The 17,231-nt window shown below is 49.8% G+C and overlaps 2 protein-coding genes across 4 annotated transcripts in view; both read left to right on the top strand.

Annotated features, from left to right (window-relative positions):
- The window catches only part of MAP3K14 (mitogen-activated protein kinase kinase kinase 14), a 41,494-nt gene extending 33,846 nt beyond the window's left edge, over nt 1-7,648 (top strand). For all 3 annotated transcript variants that reach the window (XM_015588093.2, XM_006910150.3, XM_015588094.2), the window contains 7 exons: nt 1,287-1,450; nt 1,942-2,092; nt 3,374-3,730; nt 3,931-4,037; nt 4,502-4,646; nt 5,527-5,627; nt 5,992-7,648. In XM_015588093.2, the coding sequence (XP_015443579.1) occupies nt 1,287-1,450; nt 1,942-2,092; nt 3,374-3,730; nt 3,931-4,037; nt 4,502-4,646; nt 5,527-5,627; nt 5,992-6,156 (1,190 nt within the window). In that variant the 3' untranslated portion in view covers nt 6,157-7,648. The remainder of the gene's footprint in view (nt 1-1,286; nt 1,451-1,941; nt 2,093-3,373; nt 3,731-3,930; nt 4,038-4,501; nt 4,647-5,526; nt 5,628-5,991) is intronic.
- A 1,049-nt stretch (nt 7,649-8,697) lies between these two features.
- The window catches only part of SPATA32 (spermatogenesis associated 32), a 9,999-nt gene continuing 1,465 nt past the window's right edge, over nt 8,698-17,231 (top strand). The window contains exons 1-4 of the mRNA XM_025045612.1: nt 8,698-8,710; nt 15,531-15,585; nt 16,447-16,531; nt 16,822-17,109. Coding sequence (XP_024901380.1) covers nt 8,698-8,710; nt 15,531-15,585; nt 16,447-16,531; nt 16,822-17,109 — 441 coding nt within the window. The remainder of the gene's footprint in view (nt 8,711-15,530; nt 15,586-16,446; nt 16,532-16,821; nt 17,110-17,231) is intronic.

Genomic DNA, 17,231 nt, shown 5'->3' with positions numbered 1-17,231 from the left:
GCGCGTCTCCCAGCCTGTGACCTCGGCCTTCCCGTGCCTCCGAGAGCACAGTTTCTGGAAACACAAAGACCTGGGCTCTGTAACTGGAGAAATATCTGATGTTAATATATATTTTTCTGATTTTATTTTATTTTTTGCAATTTAAAATCTTTTTTTTAATTGTTTTATTTTTATTTTTATTTATTTTTACTTTTTTAACATTTTATTATTTTTATTTATTTCTCACCTCCCCCTGGCCCCCCGCCCTGGTAACCACTAGTCCATTGTCCGTGTCCATGAGTCTCTGTTTGTTTGTCCTGTTCATTTATTGCTTTTAGGTTTATATCTCACATATAAGTGATATGATGTGATTTTCAAGCTTTTCTGTCTGGCTTATTTCGCTTAGTATAATTATTTCAAGGTCCATCCATGTTATTGCAAATGGCAGTATTTCATCTCTTCTTATGGCTGAGTAATATTCTATTGTATATATGTACCACATAATCTATACCCATTGTAAAGTATTTGGCAACTACACAGTTAAGTGGACTAGAAGGGGAGGAAAAAAAGAATTCTCACCATTCCTCTTGCCCAGAGAGATAATCCTGAGTATTTTACATAATTCTTTCCACATCTTTTTTTTTCCATTACAACACAATTTTGTGCTCTGCTTTTTTCATTTTAAATCTTCTCTTTACTATTAATATTAAGCATAAAATTATTTTATTTTGAACAAAGGAAAAGCAATCCTTTAGAAGTGATTATTTGTTGTTAAAGGACTGTGTTGGTAATTCTAAAGATGTAAATTGAACATGGACGCCTTCTATCTACTTTAAAATAACAGTGTTTTTTCTTATTACAAAAATCATTTTTTTCTAATATCTTTTGCAGAAATTAGAGCTAAGCAAAAATAAAAACTACAAATCACCAGAAAAAAAAAATATCGTTTAAGTCTGTTATCAATCCTTCAAGTCTTTTATGCATATAAGTTTATTATTTTTTTCACTTACTAAAATTTCCGGAACATACCATTAATTAGTCTTCTACAACCTAATTTTCAATGGTCAGGGGTCTCCCCATTTTTAAAAAGCTCTTTAAAGGTTTGGTCCAAAGGACAGAGTCCATATTTAGATGATATGTTCTTCGTACCAGTCCCCAGCGGGGTTGATATGGAGGCTTTATCTCTGTGTAAAGTACTTTAACAGAGACAAATTCAAGGCATCTCAGGAATGGACTGAGGTGGTCATTGCCGAGTTCTTGCCCATCCAAGGTGACAGGTGACTTTTCTGTCTCCCTTGCCTCCTCAGGGGACTACATTCCTGGCACAGAGACCCACATGGCTCCAGAGGTAGTGATGGGCAAGCCCTGTGATGCCAAGGTGGACGTCTGGAGCAGCTGTTGCATGATGCTACATATGCTCAATGGCTGCCACCCGTGGACCCAATACTTCCGAGGGCCACTCTGCCTCAAGGTCAGTGATAACACCTGGGACAGTCAGGAGGGAAAGCCAGCAAGGCCACAAGGCCCGGGCTGCAGGCTCGAAGTGGCCTCCCATTTTGGCTACACTTTAGTGGCAGGTGGGAGCAGGGAAGAGGAAGAGGCCTTATCATAAATGTGGGATCCTGATGATAATACTTACCCTCTAAATCTGAGAGTCCAAGGGCAGAGCTAAGGGAGGATTTCCTCCAGTCAAGGCTCTCCTCTGTCCACACCCTGGGCCACTTCTGCCTGCCACTCGTGACAGGCTGGGCCCAGAGGTCACGGGCATCTTACTGTCTGGCTCTGGCCTGTCCTACCTGGCCCCTTTTTCCCCTTTTCTTGGAAAAGTCTCAGCCCTCACTCTACTCCTTACGACTGACCCCAGGAGAGCAGGGTGGGAGAATGGGGTGAAACAAGAACAGAAAGCTGGGTGCTGGGCAGTGAGGGGGAGGCAGGCCTCACATGTTGCCTTCTGACTCCTAGATTGCCAGCGAGCCTCCGCCTGTGAGGGAGATACCCCCTTCCTGTACCCCTCTAACAGCCCAGGCCATTGAGGAGGGGCTGAGGAAAGAGCCTGTCCACCGAGCGTCTGCGGTGGAGCTAGGGGGCAAGGTCAGCCTGGCACTGCAGCATGGTAAGACCCTGCACTGGCCATAGCGGTCAGGAGAGGTGGTGGGGCAGTGTGTTGTCAAGAGCAAGGTACTCGACCTGATAGAGCCTTGCTTTCTGCACATAGAGCGTGGGGATGGCGCCAACTTCAAGCTTGTTGGGAAAACTGAGGTGGTGAAGAGGCCTCAAGAGATGGGGGAACAGGGCTACAACACATACAGGGGGGCTCAAACTCATTAGTAATCAGAGAAGGTGAAATGAAGCCAAGTGTCACTCTTCAGCCATTCAAGTAGGAAAAATCCAAAAGTTGGTAGCGCCAAGTATTGGTGGGGATTTGGGGCAGGAGCCCCCAGGCTCTGCTGGAGGGCTCCTGGCAGCACTCAGGCAGACATCTGCAGACCTGCGACCCACATTCCACTTGGGGGCACGCTGCCAGAGGAATTCTCACCAGATCCATAAGGGGACATGCTGAGGACGCACACTATAGCATCGTTGTGGGTGGGGAGTTGGGTGGAGTTGGGTGTCTCTCCCTGGGGGAGTTGAGAGAGGCCAAGGGCAGGAGACACCCCTTGGAGCACCATGCAGCAGTTAAAACAGCTCCATGTCCACAGAGCAACCTGACTGGGTCTCAGAACCATAGTGCTGGGTGAAAAGAGGACCAGAGTGAGGCCTACAACACAATTTTAAAAATCAATAAATGAAAACAACACACACTTTGCAAGAATGAGATCAAACCTAAAGTGATACATCAAACATAATAGAATGTCACCTGGCAGGTGGGCAGGGGAAAGGCAGTGGTTATAGGAACAAAAAGGGAATAGATAAAACAGGAGAGAAACCTTGCATAGCCCCCAAACCAAACAAGTTATAAATAAAAGGGTGGCCCTGGGGCTGAACTGCCCCCCACTCCAGAGAATCGGTGCCCTCAGGAAGCCCTGACTGGGGAGTGAGGGGTAAGAGAGGCAGAGAGGGCCAGTTTAGCTGGAAACTCTGAATTGGTGTTACCCTAAAGCAGTTAAATCTTCTCTTTACTATTAAAGTCCTTCTCTGGAGCCGATTGTGTCATTTTTTAATTTGCTACTGTTAACCTAGGAGGGAAATGGAATAAAAAACAGAAATACTGTCCTACTCTCATTATAGGAGGCCATCTGATGGAAGAGGCCTCTGGAGACCACACACTGCCCTCCTAGAGTGTGTCCCTTAGCAAGGCAAGAGCCCTCCCTCACTGCTCAGGAAAGGCCACGTGGCCTGGCCTAGTCTGTGGTTGCCTGTGTCCACCTGACCACGTGCACTCTCTGCTTTGTAGTGGGAGGTCTGAAGAGCCCTTGGAGAGGAGAGTATAAAGAGCCAAGACATCCGCCGCCACCAAGCCCGGCCCACTCTCACCAGACCCTGCACGGCCAGCCAAGGGCGTTCTCGCCAGAGGCTCTGGGGCCCCAGCCAGCTGACGACACAACGGGCGGCGCCCCCAAGCTCCAGCCGCCTCTACCCCCAGATCCCCCCGAGCGGAACAAGTGTCCAAGCCTGAACTGGGGCAAGGAGGAGTCTGGGACGTGGGAACCCTTGCCCCTGTCCTCCCTGGACACAGCCCCTGCCAAAAACCTGAGCTCACCCGAACGGAAGGCAACCTTCCCGGAGCAGGAACTGCAGCAGCTAGAAATAGGTACGGGCACTGCAGCCTCTGGGTTCCCAGGCTCAGGCCTGGGCCCCACCACTGCCTGGCTTCCTCCTCTTTCCAGACAGCGTAGATTCTCTTCCAGCCCCTTCCCCAGAGGTCAGCTCCTGCAGTTTGTGCAGGAAGAACCCTGACAACACAGCTGGACCCCTCTTAGTCTCACAGCTATCGTCTGCGTTTCTCCACAGAATTATTTCTGAACAGCCTCTCCCAGCCATTTTCTCTGGAGGAACAGGAGCAAATTCTCTCATGCCTCAGCGTCGACAGCCTCTCCCTGTCAGATGACAGTGAAAAGGTAAGTTGGCCATGGACCAGTAGCCAGGGCACAGAGCAGGTAGCTTTGTGTGCAGCTGGTGAATAGGCCGTGTGCAAGTAGTGGGTAAAAAAAAGGGAGGGTGACAGGGGTCACCCCTTACTGCTGGGAGGGGTCCTCACAGGAACAGGGGGCCCTAGTGTCTCAGAGTGAGACAATCCATCTTCAGCACACTTGGGAATCAGAGTGGTCTAGCTACTGGGATAGTGGAGAAGGGGGCTTGGGCTTTGGTCCCCATAGAAATCCTTCTCCCCCTCCTCCAGCCCAGGAGCTCAGCCCCCTGCTTAGCCCCGAAAGTGCCCAGGAGAGCCATATGCCAGCCTAGCACATGAGCGGCTCCTCGCCCCACTGGAGGGCCCAGGGCCCCTTTGCCCCCAAAGCAGACCGAGGCCAGAGATGGTTCCCTGAGCTCAAGGCCAAGTCCATTCCCACCCTTGTTGTTCCAGAACCCGTCGAAGGCCTCGCAGAGCTCACGGGACACCCTGAGTTCCGGCGTGCACTCGTGGAGCAGCCAGGCCGAGGCTCGCAGCTCCAGCTGGAACATGGTGCTGGCCCGGGCACGGCCCACCGACACTCCGAGCTATTTCAACGGTACAGTCCAACACCCACCTGCTCAGCAGCCCCCTAGCACCTGATCCACCTGGGACCGCAGAACCCGAGAGGTTTATGACCCCCTTCCCCTGGCCCATGGTGAAAGGAGAGGAAGGCACTGGTGCCCAGAACTTGAAGTACCGGGTCATTAAATCGGTTTAGAGCAAAGGCCCTGATCGCCCAGGAGCCGTTCCTAGTAGGCAGAGGGACCGTTGCCCTTCATGGGCTGCTGATGGCATCTCAGAAGTCAAGGGTCGAGAGTCCTGGCCTAGAGTCAAGAAACTCAGCAATGAATGTCTTCTGAAGGGAAAAAAGAAAGAACAAGACTCCTATGAGCATTTAAATCAAGAACTCAGCAACAAGTTGGCTGGGATCCTCTGGGATTTGAAGTCAGAATTGGAGAAAGGCAACACACATAGAACTTAGTTTTCAAGCTTGGTTGCATAAGTTATGTTGTGATTTCAATAGAATAAGGGTTTCATCAGCTCACAGTTCCCTGGCCCTCCCCATGGCCAGTGTGACTCATGGCATCAAGCCCCCGCAGCCTGGCCAGAGTCTGCTCCAGCTCAAAGAAACATTACAATCTAAGTTGACCACAGTCTAATTTAAGAATCTTTGTTTCCAGTTCCTTTCTGCATTGTATGCACACTGGAGTACTACTTCCCCATAGGAGCCAACCTTAGCTCTTTGCCTCGTGCAGGCCAAATTCTGCTATTGACCAAAAATGGCCAGGAAGAGCTAGCAGCTTTATACCCTTATGGCCGCTCCAGACGAAATATCATTTCTGCAGCTTCCTCACATCCAACCAGCTTCCTTCTACTTAGGGCTCCTTAGGGAGCCGGCAGCTGCTCTCCTGACAGTCACCTTGCTTGCCTCCTAGGTGTGAAAGTCCAAATACAGTCTCTCAATGGCGAACACCTGCATATCCGAGAGTTCCACCGGGTCAAGGTGGGAGACATTGCAACTGGCATCAGCAGCCAGGTAAGGGGGCAGGTACATGCTTAGGAGCAGAGTCTCAGAAGCCAGTGCACGTGCCCCAGCCCTCCAGGAGGAAGGCTTCTGAATAAACAGAAATGGCACCGTAAAGAATGGTTGGCCCTTATGTCCCCCAGGGTCTCAGGGCAAGACTGGTGGCAGTGACTGAGAGGTCCTCAGGACCCACCTTTGGACCAAGTGAGATTCTCTGAGTCCAGAAGAAAAGGCAGACGATAGGGCCCTCAGGGCCGACTGCTTGGCTGGAGGGAGGCATCTCCCAGTGCTGTAGAAGAGCGGCAGCTTCACACTGCTAGGTAGTTTCTGAGCACCAGGCCACTGTCTCAGTCCCACTGGCTTTTTTCTGCCCCAGATCCCAGCCACAGCCTTCAGCTTGGTGACCAAGGATGGGCAGCCTGTACGCTATGACATGGAGGTACCAGACTCGGGCATTGACCTGCAGTGCACCCTGGCCCCAGATGGCAGCTTCGCCTGGAGCTGGAGGGTCAAGCATGGCCAGCTGGAGAACAGGCCCTAACCCAGCCTTCCTCCATTGGCTCCACTCAGCCAGAAGCAGCCTTCCTTCTTGGTGCTCGATGCTGTCGCCGAGACACAGGCTCAGCCCGCTCTCAGGGATCTCAACAGTGGGACCAGGGGCAAAATGGGAGCCAGCAAAATGCCTCCCAGAATTTCCTACCTGTGTCCTGCCTGACCCATCAAGAGAACACGCTGTGCCCACATAAGGAGGAAAAGGACGGCAGGAAGCTCTTCCCATGGGGGACAGAGAGAGTCTTCTCTGCCCTGGTCCAAACAAGCTGGCTTGACCCCTTTAGATCAGAGACCACTTGCTGGCAGTCAGGGGAGAGCAGCTTCCGGCCCGGGTCAGGGAGGGGTGCGTGAGCCCCTCAGTCTCCCGGCAAGTGTGAGGGTGTCTAGTGTCTAAGGACCCACACCCAGATCCGGTTCAGGACCAGGCAGCAGATATGCCCACCGTTGGGTTAACGGGGTCCTCAGATCCCCTTGCCTGGTCTTGTCTGGCCATCGAACCCCCTTTTAGATCTGGGAGCTCTTCAGACAAAGTCAGTGAGGAAGGAGCGCCTGACACTAAGTCTCCCCGGGGAGAATGCACACCTTTCCGGTGTTGCCACACAGGTCCTGCGCTGAACTAGCTGCAGCCAAGGACCAAAGAAGGTGTTTAAGTGATATGGTTCTCAGTCCCCAAGCACATGTCCCTTTGTTGCTGGCCACCAGCCTTCCCCAGAACAGCAGGCGCCAAGCCCCAACTGCAGGCCCAGCACTGCCCCTGACTAAGCTGGCACTCAGTTCCCTCACCTGTAAAAGTGAAGGATGACATGAGACCTACCTGACAGGAACTGTCTGAGGATGGGGCATGATAGATGCAAAAGAAGGCAGCAGACATAGGTGCTACTGTTACCCGAGCCACGGCTTTCAACATCTTGCACACCAGCTTCCCGAGACACAGCTCAGGCATCAATCACACCCACGCTGACCCTGCCTTACCCCTGGTCACAGGGGCACTGCCAGATGCACTTTGCACTCTGATGACCTCAAAGCACTTTCATGGCTGCCCTGCAGAAGGGCAGGTCAGTGGTTCTGCATGAACACAAGCGGACTAGGAGATGAAGAGACTCAAGTCTTGACCTGTCTCCACACATGTGACCCCTTAAATCTCTTTCAGATTTCTTTAAGATGAGCACCCCGCCCCCCAACCTCCCCATTGCCCCAGCCCAGCCTCTTCTGGGGGAAGCTGATCAGGAGTCATGTAGCATTAATCAACTGTGAATCACTGGGGGTCAAGGGGCCTGCTCTCCTCAGCTCCTGGGGGTTAGGGGATGTCCCCTGAGATTCCTCCTTGGGAGAAGCTTATCTCCATGTCTTGCAAAGGTGTCCCGCTCCCCAGGGAGAGACCCCTGCCCCCAGCACATGAAGAACTGCAGCCTTGGTACTGCACGGTTCAGGTCATAGAGAACTCTTTGTAAGCAATAAAGTTTGGGGTGATGACAAATGTGTTTAGGCCACGGCTATCTCCACTCTCTCCTGTCTGCTTACTGAACCTTAGATCCTAACAGCTGCTTCCCTTTGCCTTTGTGGTGGGATCATGTCAAGTCTGCCCCTTGTTTGGGGCAAAGACCATTTTCAACCCTTGAATGGGGCTGCTTTTCACCACTGCTCCCAGTGGGTGCTTCCAGTCCCACCTCTGCTGTCATTCAGACCAGTTAGGCAAGATGCCCCACCTGGTGGCAGCAGGGAGGTCTTTGCCAGACCAAGGGAAGAAAGGACGCCAAGGCCTAGCACTGACTAGGTATGGTGGATAGGTGGGCATATCACATGCCCAGAACAAAGACTGCTGCACCCACTGTTGTCCCCGAGCCACGCTTCCAGGGAACTGAACTGAGAATGGGCCTGGACTCCCAGCCCTTCCAGCCACCTCCTGGTCAAAGATGACTTTCTCAAAGTGGATACCTAGCATGGGACCGGGGCCTGTCTGAGCATGGGTGCTACAGGTACACATAGGATGCCTTGTCTCATCTGGTTCCACACCCCCCGAAGCTGTGCATAAGTGTGTGTGTGTGCCGGACACACATGTACACCGTGGGGTAAAGGCCGCAGGGTCAGCGGGTTCTTGGAGGGGAACCTAGGCACACGGAAGAGGCAGCGGACCTGTGCCAGCATGCCCTGAGCAGGTGCAAGGGCCAGTCCAGCAGACCCCGGGCTTTCTCACGCCATCCTCACCACTCTGAGCCTGGTGCGGAGGAGCAAAGCTGCCGGAGGTCTCCAGAGAGGAGCTCTGGCTTCTGGGGGAGATGGGGCCTCTTCCGAAGGTCGCCCCCCCCAACGGCCGCACCTACCCACGCGCCGGGAATCCTGAGCCCTCTTCCCCGCGCCCCAGAGTCGCGGGAAGGACGTCACAGAGGCCGCGACATCACAACCGCCGGGGTCCCCAGCATCTCCACCGCCCCCCACACACACACACCCGTACCAAAGAGCACACTGGAGGCGGAGGGGCAGCAGCCACCAGCCCGCTCCCTACCTCCCGGACAGAGTCTCCGCGTTCTGCATGGGAGTGACAGGTGGGAACGGGCGCGCACGCGCGCGCGCGCACGCGGCGGAGCGGGGGCGGGGCGGGGAGAGCGGGGCGCGGTGGGAAAAGTGAAAGTGAGGGGGCGGGGCACGGAAGGAGCAGGGAATTGGCCCGCGGCCCCTACTCGTTCCCCAAGCTCCTGGGAGCTTGAAAGAAAGAAAGGGCGACCCCAGCCAAAGCCTTAGGCATCCTGGCGGGAGCGCGGGGCGGGTGCTGCCCTGACCCACACCCAGCCACGACTCCGCGCCTTGCACAAGCGTGCGTGTGCACGGGCACGCATGCACACCTTGTGGTTGAGGCCGCCGATTCATCGGGTTCTTGCTCAGGTTTCTGGGCATATGGAAAGAGCAGTGGCTTTGTGCCCAGGAAACGACTCATGAATTATCCTAACTGCAGATAACCGCCAAAATCACGTAGTTGTCCCTGGTCGATGCTTGGAGCTTTTGCAGAAAGCTTAAAGCAATCTGCATCAACAAATATTTCATGAGCGCCTTATTTGTGCTCTGCCCTCTTCTCTGTACTGACGAGCAAAGAGATGTTTGCCACTCGGGGCCCTGGGTCTCCCAGGTTTCTAATAATGGGCGCTCAAATCCCCACTGAAATTGTGGCTTTTTTCATGAGACTTTCTTTCCCAGGAAGACATGGGCCAGCATTAAAAATGTGCAAAGAACCAACCACCAGAGAGCAGCTTTTCACCTTTCCCAACTTTGTTGGGCAACGAATTTGTGCAGACACCATAAATCCCTCCGGCAACATTTGTTGCACCCCTTTCAGGGCTTACTCTTGTGCTAGGCCCTGAGTCTGATGAGTTGACTAAAAGTTAAAATGTAGGTTGGATAGCTACGTATGTTACAGAGACGATAACACTGGAAATTTGAGTTGGACTTTCAGACATGAGTAGGAGTTTGCCAAAAGAGAGACTCTGGATATCAGAATCACATGTGCAAAGGCACTGAGGCACAAAAGGGCCTGCTGTGCTCCAGGGTGGCTTGGGCTTGGGGCAAGGCAGGGAGCTGGATACCAAGAGGTAAAAATAGAAGTCAGACCAGGCAAGATCTTTGGGACCACCCTAGAGTTTGGGCGTGATCGGAAGCAGGCGTGATACTGCAGGATCACTCCAGGGTCATTGAGAAGCCAAAGCTGGAGGAGAATGTAGTTGCAGTGGTGCAATTAGAGGTGTAGGAGTTTCAGACAGCACAGGGCTTAGCATCATGGGGTTTGGAGACGGTCAGACCTGCATTCAGGTCCTGGAACTGCTCTTACAGCTGTGTGACCTTGTGCAAGATTCCTCATCCATGAGAGGAGTGTCGTGACCGCCTTTGCATAGAGTGACTTACAAGGACTGAATGTGCAAAGCACTCAGCACTGAGCGTCAGCAGGCAGGAAGTCCTGACTCTGGCATTGGGAGCTGAGGCAGTGAAGGTAAAGAAAAAGATGTGCACAAGTTCAGCATCAGTGGTAGGAAGGTCAGTAGCTGTGGAAATAAGGGGGCTCGCAAATGACCCAGGTTTCTAATTGGGTGATAGGATGAAGGACAAATCGGAGAGGGGAGAGGGGGTTATCGAGAGATGAGAGATTGGAAAGGAAGACAAGTCAGACATGCAGAACTGCACTGGCCACGCTAGGGTCTGGATACACAGGATATGAACCTGAGGTAACCCTACACTGCAGGGTTTGGCAGGGTGAGAGGTACAGAGAATTCATGTCTTTGCACAAAAATTTGCTGAGCATCCGCCTTGTGCCAGACTCTGTGCAGGATCAGAGATGCCGAGCGAGCAACCCACACACTCTGCCCAAATCTAATTGAGGGTCAGCAAGAGGCCATGCTCTGAGATCAAGGTCTACGGGGCGGGGCGGGGTGATTGGAGGAGCAGCCCTTAGCCCAGGGCCATGAGGTAGAGTCTGGAAAGTCTCCAGGAGAAATGAACCCTGAGCATCACCACAATAGGAAACAAGGGAATTCCAGAGAGAAGAGACAGCTCAGGCTCTGACAAGGGATCCATAATGTTTTGGAAAAGGTGAAGTTGAGGGCCCTTAGGGAAAATGTGTAATCGGTGACTGTAGTTTGAGTCTAGACGGATAAGAGAAATCGAGATTGGAGAGTCTCCAGTGGTCATGGCCACAGGCTTGAAAGCTCCGGGGCAGGGACTGTCTATTATTACTTTGTCCTCAGCCTCTAGCACAGTGCCTGGCCTGTAGCTGGGGATGGACCTTTTCTTTTAACTTTATCAAAGAAATATATGCATGTGGTCAAATAGCGCTGAAGAGCTTATTCGGTGATGAAAAGCAAGAATCCCCACACCACGCCCCCAGTCTCACTCCTCAGAGCGACCACAGTTGTTTCAATTCAACTGTTTCTCTGCCTTCCTACCTTCTTATTGCTCTACGAGCTTACAGGCTCTTTCTTGGTTTCTCAGTTCTAGACATTACCACCTTCCTGCTCTAATAGCCCTCCCCTCCCCTATCCTCCCAACATTGTTCTTAGCTCTGCCAATACCTTTGTAAGCTTAATGTACTTATGTCTTTATCTTTTCATCAACTTTAGACAGTGTCTTTTGACACCCCACACAGTAAGATGAAGCTTTGAGTGCCCTTACCTTTCCCCACTTCAGCTTTCTCTCCTGCCTTTCACCTCCAAAGACTCTAACCTGAATTTTTGGTTTGTTTTTTTTTTTAATATCAAGGGTGGTAACATTTACATTGTCCCATAACCACAATTATGTCTTCCAAATTTTGTCTATGTGTAAACAGGATTTACATTATTGTGACTACATAATTGCCATTCCCTGCAGAGCCAAGAGTTGCCACAATTACCTTTTCTTTCTCATGTAGCTTTTTGTTTTTCCTGGGGTTTCTAGTTGCCCTTTCTTTATGCTCTTTGGTTTTATCATAGTCTTAGTTTGCTTCAACCTTGACATCTAGCCAGCTATTCTATCAGTTTTGTTTCTTATTTGTTTGTTTGTTTGTTTTATTTCAGAGATCTGCTGCCCAGGGCCCATCTTCTGACAACTATGTGTAGTGGTCATAGGTCTCTAAACAGTTAACATCCTGGGACTCAGCTGTTTACCTGGACTGGACACACTATTTCCTTCCTGGTCCTCTTGTTGTACTCCTTAATTTTGCTTTAGCACATCCTTAAATGACTTCCCCAAAAAAGAGGAGTCAAATTTTCTGAGTCTTTCCATATCTGAAATGATAGTTTGGCTCAATATAAAATTCTGGATTAAAAATCATTTTCCTCAGAATTTTAAAGGCAACCATTGTGGCTAACGATAATGCCAGTATGATTCTCCTCCCCTTGTAGGTGACTAGTTTTTCCACTTTAGAAGCATTTAGAAATTCTTTGCTCCTGGTGCAATGAATTTTCACAGCAGGGATCTTTTGACATTTGTAATGCTAGGCATTCGGTGAACCCTTTTAAGCCAATGATGTCCTTAAGCTCAGGGAAATTTCTATTTCCCTTTTCTTCTTCTCCATGTTCTCTATTCTGTCTAGATTTCCTTTCTATAACTTAGACCTGGACCTCCCATTGATTCTTTTCTTCCACATTGTTTTGATATTTGGGTTCCACTTTCTGGGAAATTTCTCTGTGTTTTATTTTTCAATTCTACTTACCAAAAAGCTCTTTCTTTCTCTAATTCTTTTTTGATAGCATCCTGTTCTTGCTTTTTGGATGCAATATAAATCATTGAGTATCTCCATCTCTGAATCTCTGAAGATGATTAGAATTTTCTTTAAGCTCCCTTCTGTTTCCCAAATTACTTCTGGTACTCTAGAGTCATCTTTTCTCTTGGTCTGTCACTTGCATGTTGGCAGTTTCTTCAAATGTCTGGTGATGCTTGGTTGTGCACGTTTAAGAGTGCAATCATTAAAAGCTGATCGGGAACCTGTGACTACAGACTTACTGCCTGGCAGATGTCACTTAGGGAGATCAGGTAGGAATCAGCCATATCTCTCTTTGGCTGGTTCAAGATGATCAACAAAACTGATAAATTTCTAGCCAAACCAAACCGGAAAAAAAAAGAAAGATCATAAAGATTACCAATGAGGAATGAAAGCGGTAACATCACTACAGATTCTACAGATATGAAAACGATAAGGAACTATTATGAACAACTTATGCCAATAAATTTGACAACTTAGATAAAATGAACAAGTTCCTTAAAAAATGCAAACTCTAAAAGCTCACTCAAGAAGAAATAGATATTTTCTGGAGGTGCTGGTGGTGATGGCTGCACAACAATGCGAAAGAATGTTCTTAATGCCGATGTCGATATACTTAATTATGTTATATATATTTTACCACAATAAAAAAGAAATAGATAGGCTGAATAGTCCTCTACCTATTTTCTAAAGTTGAATCTGTACTTAATCTTCTCCAAGGAAACTCCAGGCCTAGGTTCACAAGCTTCACTTGTGAATTCTACTTAGAAGAAATAATACCAATTTTACGCAAACTTAGAAAATTGAAGAGGGAATACTTCTCTACTCATTTATGAAGCCAGCATTACTCTTAAATCAAAATCTGACAAAGACATTACAAGAAAAGAAAATTACACACCAGTACATTCCATGAACATACATGTGAAAATTCCAAAACAGGAAAAAAGTTAGCAAATCAAATTTAAAAAATATATAAAAAGATAATACATCATGACCAAACGAAGTTTATCCCAGAACCGTAAAATTGATATAACATTTAAAAAATCAATGTATTTTACCATATACATTATTAACCGAATAACATAAAATATTATTCATTTCTTAACATATATGTAATGTAGAACATATATATTAACAAAATATAAAAGAAAAATTATATGATCATCTCAATAAAGCAGAAAAAGCATCAGACAATATCCAACATCCCTTCCTAACTAAAAAATAAGTAAACTGAGGATAGAAAGGAACACCATCAACCCGATAAAAGGCACCTATGAGAAAAACCACAGCTAACACCAAACTTAATGGTGAAATTCCGAATGCTTTCCCCCTGCTCTCAGGAACAAAGCAAGAATGTCCACTCTCCACTCTATTCAGCAACATACTAGAGATTGTTCTCAGTGCTATAAGGCAAGAAAAGGAAATAAGATGTCCAGATTGGGAAGGAAGAAGTGATACTGTCTTGAGTCACACACATTATTGTTTATGTAGAAAATCTTATGGAATCTATAGACAAATAAAACTAGAACTAATAGGATTTCAGGACAGTGTCAGAATACAAGATCAATACATTTCCATATATTAGCAACCAGCAATTGGAAATTGGAAATATTTCACATGCTACAGAGCATCACTTGAATCCCTGATAGAACATTCCCACATTGGGCACTGAGGCCCCAAGTTGAGTCAACCTCGTACTTTAGCTTCCAATCCCCAGTGCTGCTGTAAGGTTCACACCATAATCGTTCCTCCTATCCACACCCAGTTGCTGTTTATGGAAAGGTTCAGGCTGTGGTGTCAATTCAATTGCCAGGGAAACTTTCTCGACAAGCAAGGGAAGGCTGTGAGGTCAGAGGCCTGGGGAGCAGCAGCACTTGGGCAGGTGGAGTTGGAGATGACAAGAGACATGGAGAGGAAGCCAAGAGAGCATTAGTCGAGGATGTAGAGGGTTCTGAAGAGACCACCGAGCTGCCCCTGGGAGCCTGTCCTTGGTGGCACACACACTCCTAGCCCAGCCACCCAGCGGAGCCAAGATCCCTGGGCTGAACAGATGTATCCAAATCCCAGTCTCAGGACCAGCCATGCAAGGACCGTTCCCAGCCTCTACATCTCTAGGAAGAGGCCACAGCACATTCCCATCCTGATATAATCTTGGGAGCAATTCTTCTCACCAGAGCCAAGGCTGCCACACTCCAAGCTCCTGGGGACCTAGCTTGCCCATTGCCATGATAACCCCACCATCAACCCCTATCTACTATCCTGGGGAGCAGAGAATGGGACAGCCTGGGAATCCCTATCCCCAGAGTAAGAAAAAGCAGCTTCTTTGGAAAAAGATACAAGCCTTTAAGAAGGGGCCTGGGATGATGAGACCTCCCCGAAGGAGTCAGTCTCCTCTGCAGAGGTTGATCAGAGCTCATAAATCACCAAATCCATGTCGGCATCACCTCAGAACAAGCACCTGGGGTGAGAACCCTGGCCTGGATTTGGGGATAGATGACCTCGGGGTGTGATGGAGTGAGAAGCCAGAGGAAGAAAAAACAGACTTCAGTGTAGAAGGGGCCAGGATTCGGGTGAGCAGCAGATCTGAAGCCTGCCCAGAGAGAGTGGAAGAAAGGGGACAGAGGGGCAGGAATGGAGGGTGATGAAAGTTCGTCTACGCGTGATGGGAGACCCCACACAGTTACAGGCTCCTGGGTAGGACAGACAGCATGTGGAGCAGAGCAGTTAAGTTTTCTGAGTCAAATTCGCATTCAAGTACTGACTTCCTGAAGGATCAGCTGAGGCGAATGAACGTCCTCATTTTTTGTGTTGTATCAATGAGATGAAGCACAGAAAGTGCTCAACACAATGCCTGGGCTAGTAGCTTTCAATAAATGGAAATGAATGCTTGTTAGCATTCACCCTCACAAAGGGTGGTGATGGGCCAGCATGGAGAGTGGAGGTGAGCAGACGCAGAAGATCCAGCTGGTGACACTGGCAAGAGAGAATGAGGAGAGGAAGGGCAGGATGGGAGAGGGGTTGGAAAATGGGCTGAGGTGAGGACAGGGAGGGCGGGAGGGGGTTCCTGGAACAGCACCACTGGCTTTAGGATCCCTCAGGCACTGTCCCCACCTGCAGCTCCCTTGCTCTCACCTTCTTTCTGCCAGGTGCCAATGGACTTCCCTGCTGTAGCAAGGAGTCGGTGGACATTATGGAGACACAGTGAGAACCAGTTCCCCACCATCATAGGACCTCTCCTCCACCTTCCAGGACCACCAACACTTACCCTCAGCCACCACTGCCACGTTTTCACTCACCCTCCTAACCCAGGATCTCCTTCTATCTTGTTCGTTTCCAAAATCTTCCCAAAGGCAGTATCCAGGCCAACAGGCCATTGGCGGGAGGTGTCATTTCCCCCTTCTGCTTCTGCCTCCAGTCGCTGATGTTGGAGGAAGATTAAGGAGTGGTGGAGAACACCCAGGGACGTGGATGGGACCTGATTCCTTAGAGCCACTGTGGTCTAAGGACAGAGCTATCGGAGCTGGGGTGGGCAGGTGCCTAAAGAGGAGAAGTGGTCACATGGCTGAGCCTTGAAAGCAAAAACCAAGATGGCAGCACATTGCAGACAAAAACTGACGAACCCTCCACACACACGCACAAACACATACACCTCTGCTTTTCACATCTGGCAAGCCGGGACTGGGCAGGTTGGTGGCAGGGGGTAGGAGTGGGGTGATGTTCTATGCTTTTCCTTTTGTGAGGAGTCACTTTCTGGGCACTGGTCCTCCAAGTGAGCTGCACCAGCTAACAAAATGCTTAATTACAACAAAGATTCCTGGGGCTCACCTCCAACCAACTGGATCCCTCCTTGCAGGTGGGGAGGCAACTGAGGAAGCTCTCCAGGCACTTCCTAAACACGCTGGAGTTTGAGAATACACCTCCAGAATTCTTAGTGGGAGTGGGGACAGCCAGAGGAGTGGATGAGCTGGGAGCATCTTGCTAGTCCCAGAAACTCCCTTTCTGCTAAAGCCATCCCACCTCACCCCATGGAGCCCTGTCACCCTCTGTCTCCTTCTGTCTTAGGGATGACGTAAACCAACATGAGCAGGCACAAGAGGAAGATGAATCGGACGTAATGGTGAACTGGGTCACCTCTTATGGGGAGGTGGTAGGCAAGGGACAGGGTTCCTTGAGACCCATCTTCCCTAAATTCTGACCAGCCCCTGCCCTTGACAATTCTGGGACCCTAGTACCAGGCCAGTGTTGGCACACTCAGGCACACCCACCCTCACCACCTGCCCACAAGGCCTCCCTGCCCCAGGCAGGTCTCTGCAAAGAGATAAGTGTAGTGAAGGAAGTTAGCAGTGTTTGGGGTCGGGGGTAAGTATGGCAGGAAATTGATGCGAGGGAAGACCTCAGGCGTAGGGGCCTCCTTAGCTTTCAGTTGAAACTTTTCAGCTGGAGAATGAATTGCTAGAGCTGGAGACTCCACAAATAGTGGACCTGGATGTAGCCCCAGAACTGGAGATGGAGGTAGAACCAGAGACCAAAGCTGAGCCATGCCCAGCACCCACGCTCAATCCTGAGGCTAAGCAGGACTCCCACGTGGAAGCCTCCTGTGAAGACCCTGAGCAACAGGACAAGACAGAGTCCCTCCACTCCTGCACAGCGGAACTAACACAGCAGGATGCCAGCCAGGGTACTATGACTTCGACCTCCAACTACCTGAGTTCCACCTGCAAAGAGGTAAGTATAGAGAAGGAAATGAGCAGCGGGGGATGGGTGAGGGTGGGGAGCACGGCGGAGAATGGGTGCCAGGGAGGACCTCCGGGACAGGTGCCTCTTCAGCTTTCAGTTGAAACTTTTCA

Source organism: Pteropus alecto, unplaced genomic scaffold, assembly GCF_000325575.1.
Source record: "Pteropus alecto unplaced genomic scaffold, ASM32557v1 scaffold313, whole genome shotgun sequence".
In the NCBI taxonomy this organism is placed as follows: Eukaryota; Metazoa; Chordata; class Mammalia; order Chiroptera; family Pteropodidae; genus Pteropus; species Pteropus alecto.
The sequence above is the reverse complement of the archived record's forward strand: the minus strand, read 5'-3'. Positions and strand labels throughout refer to the sequence as shown.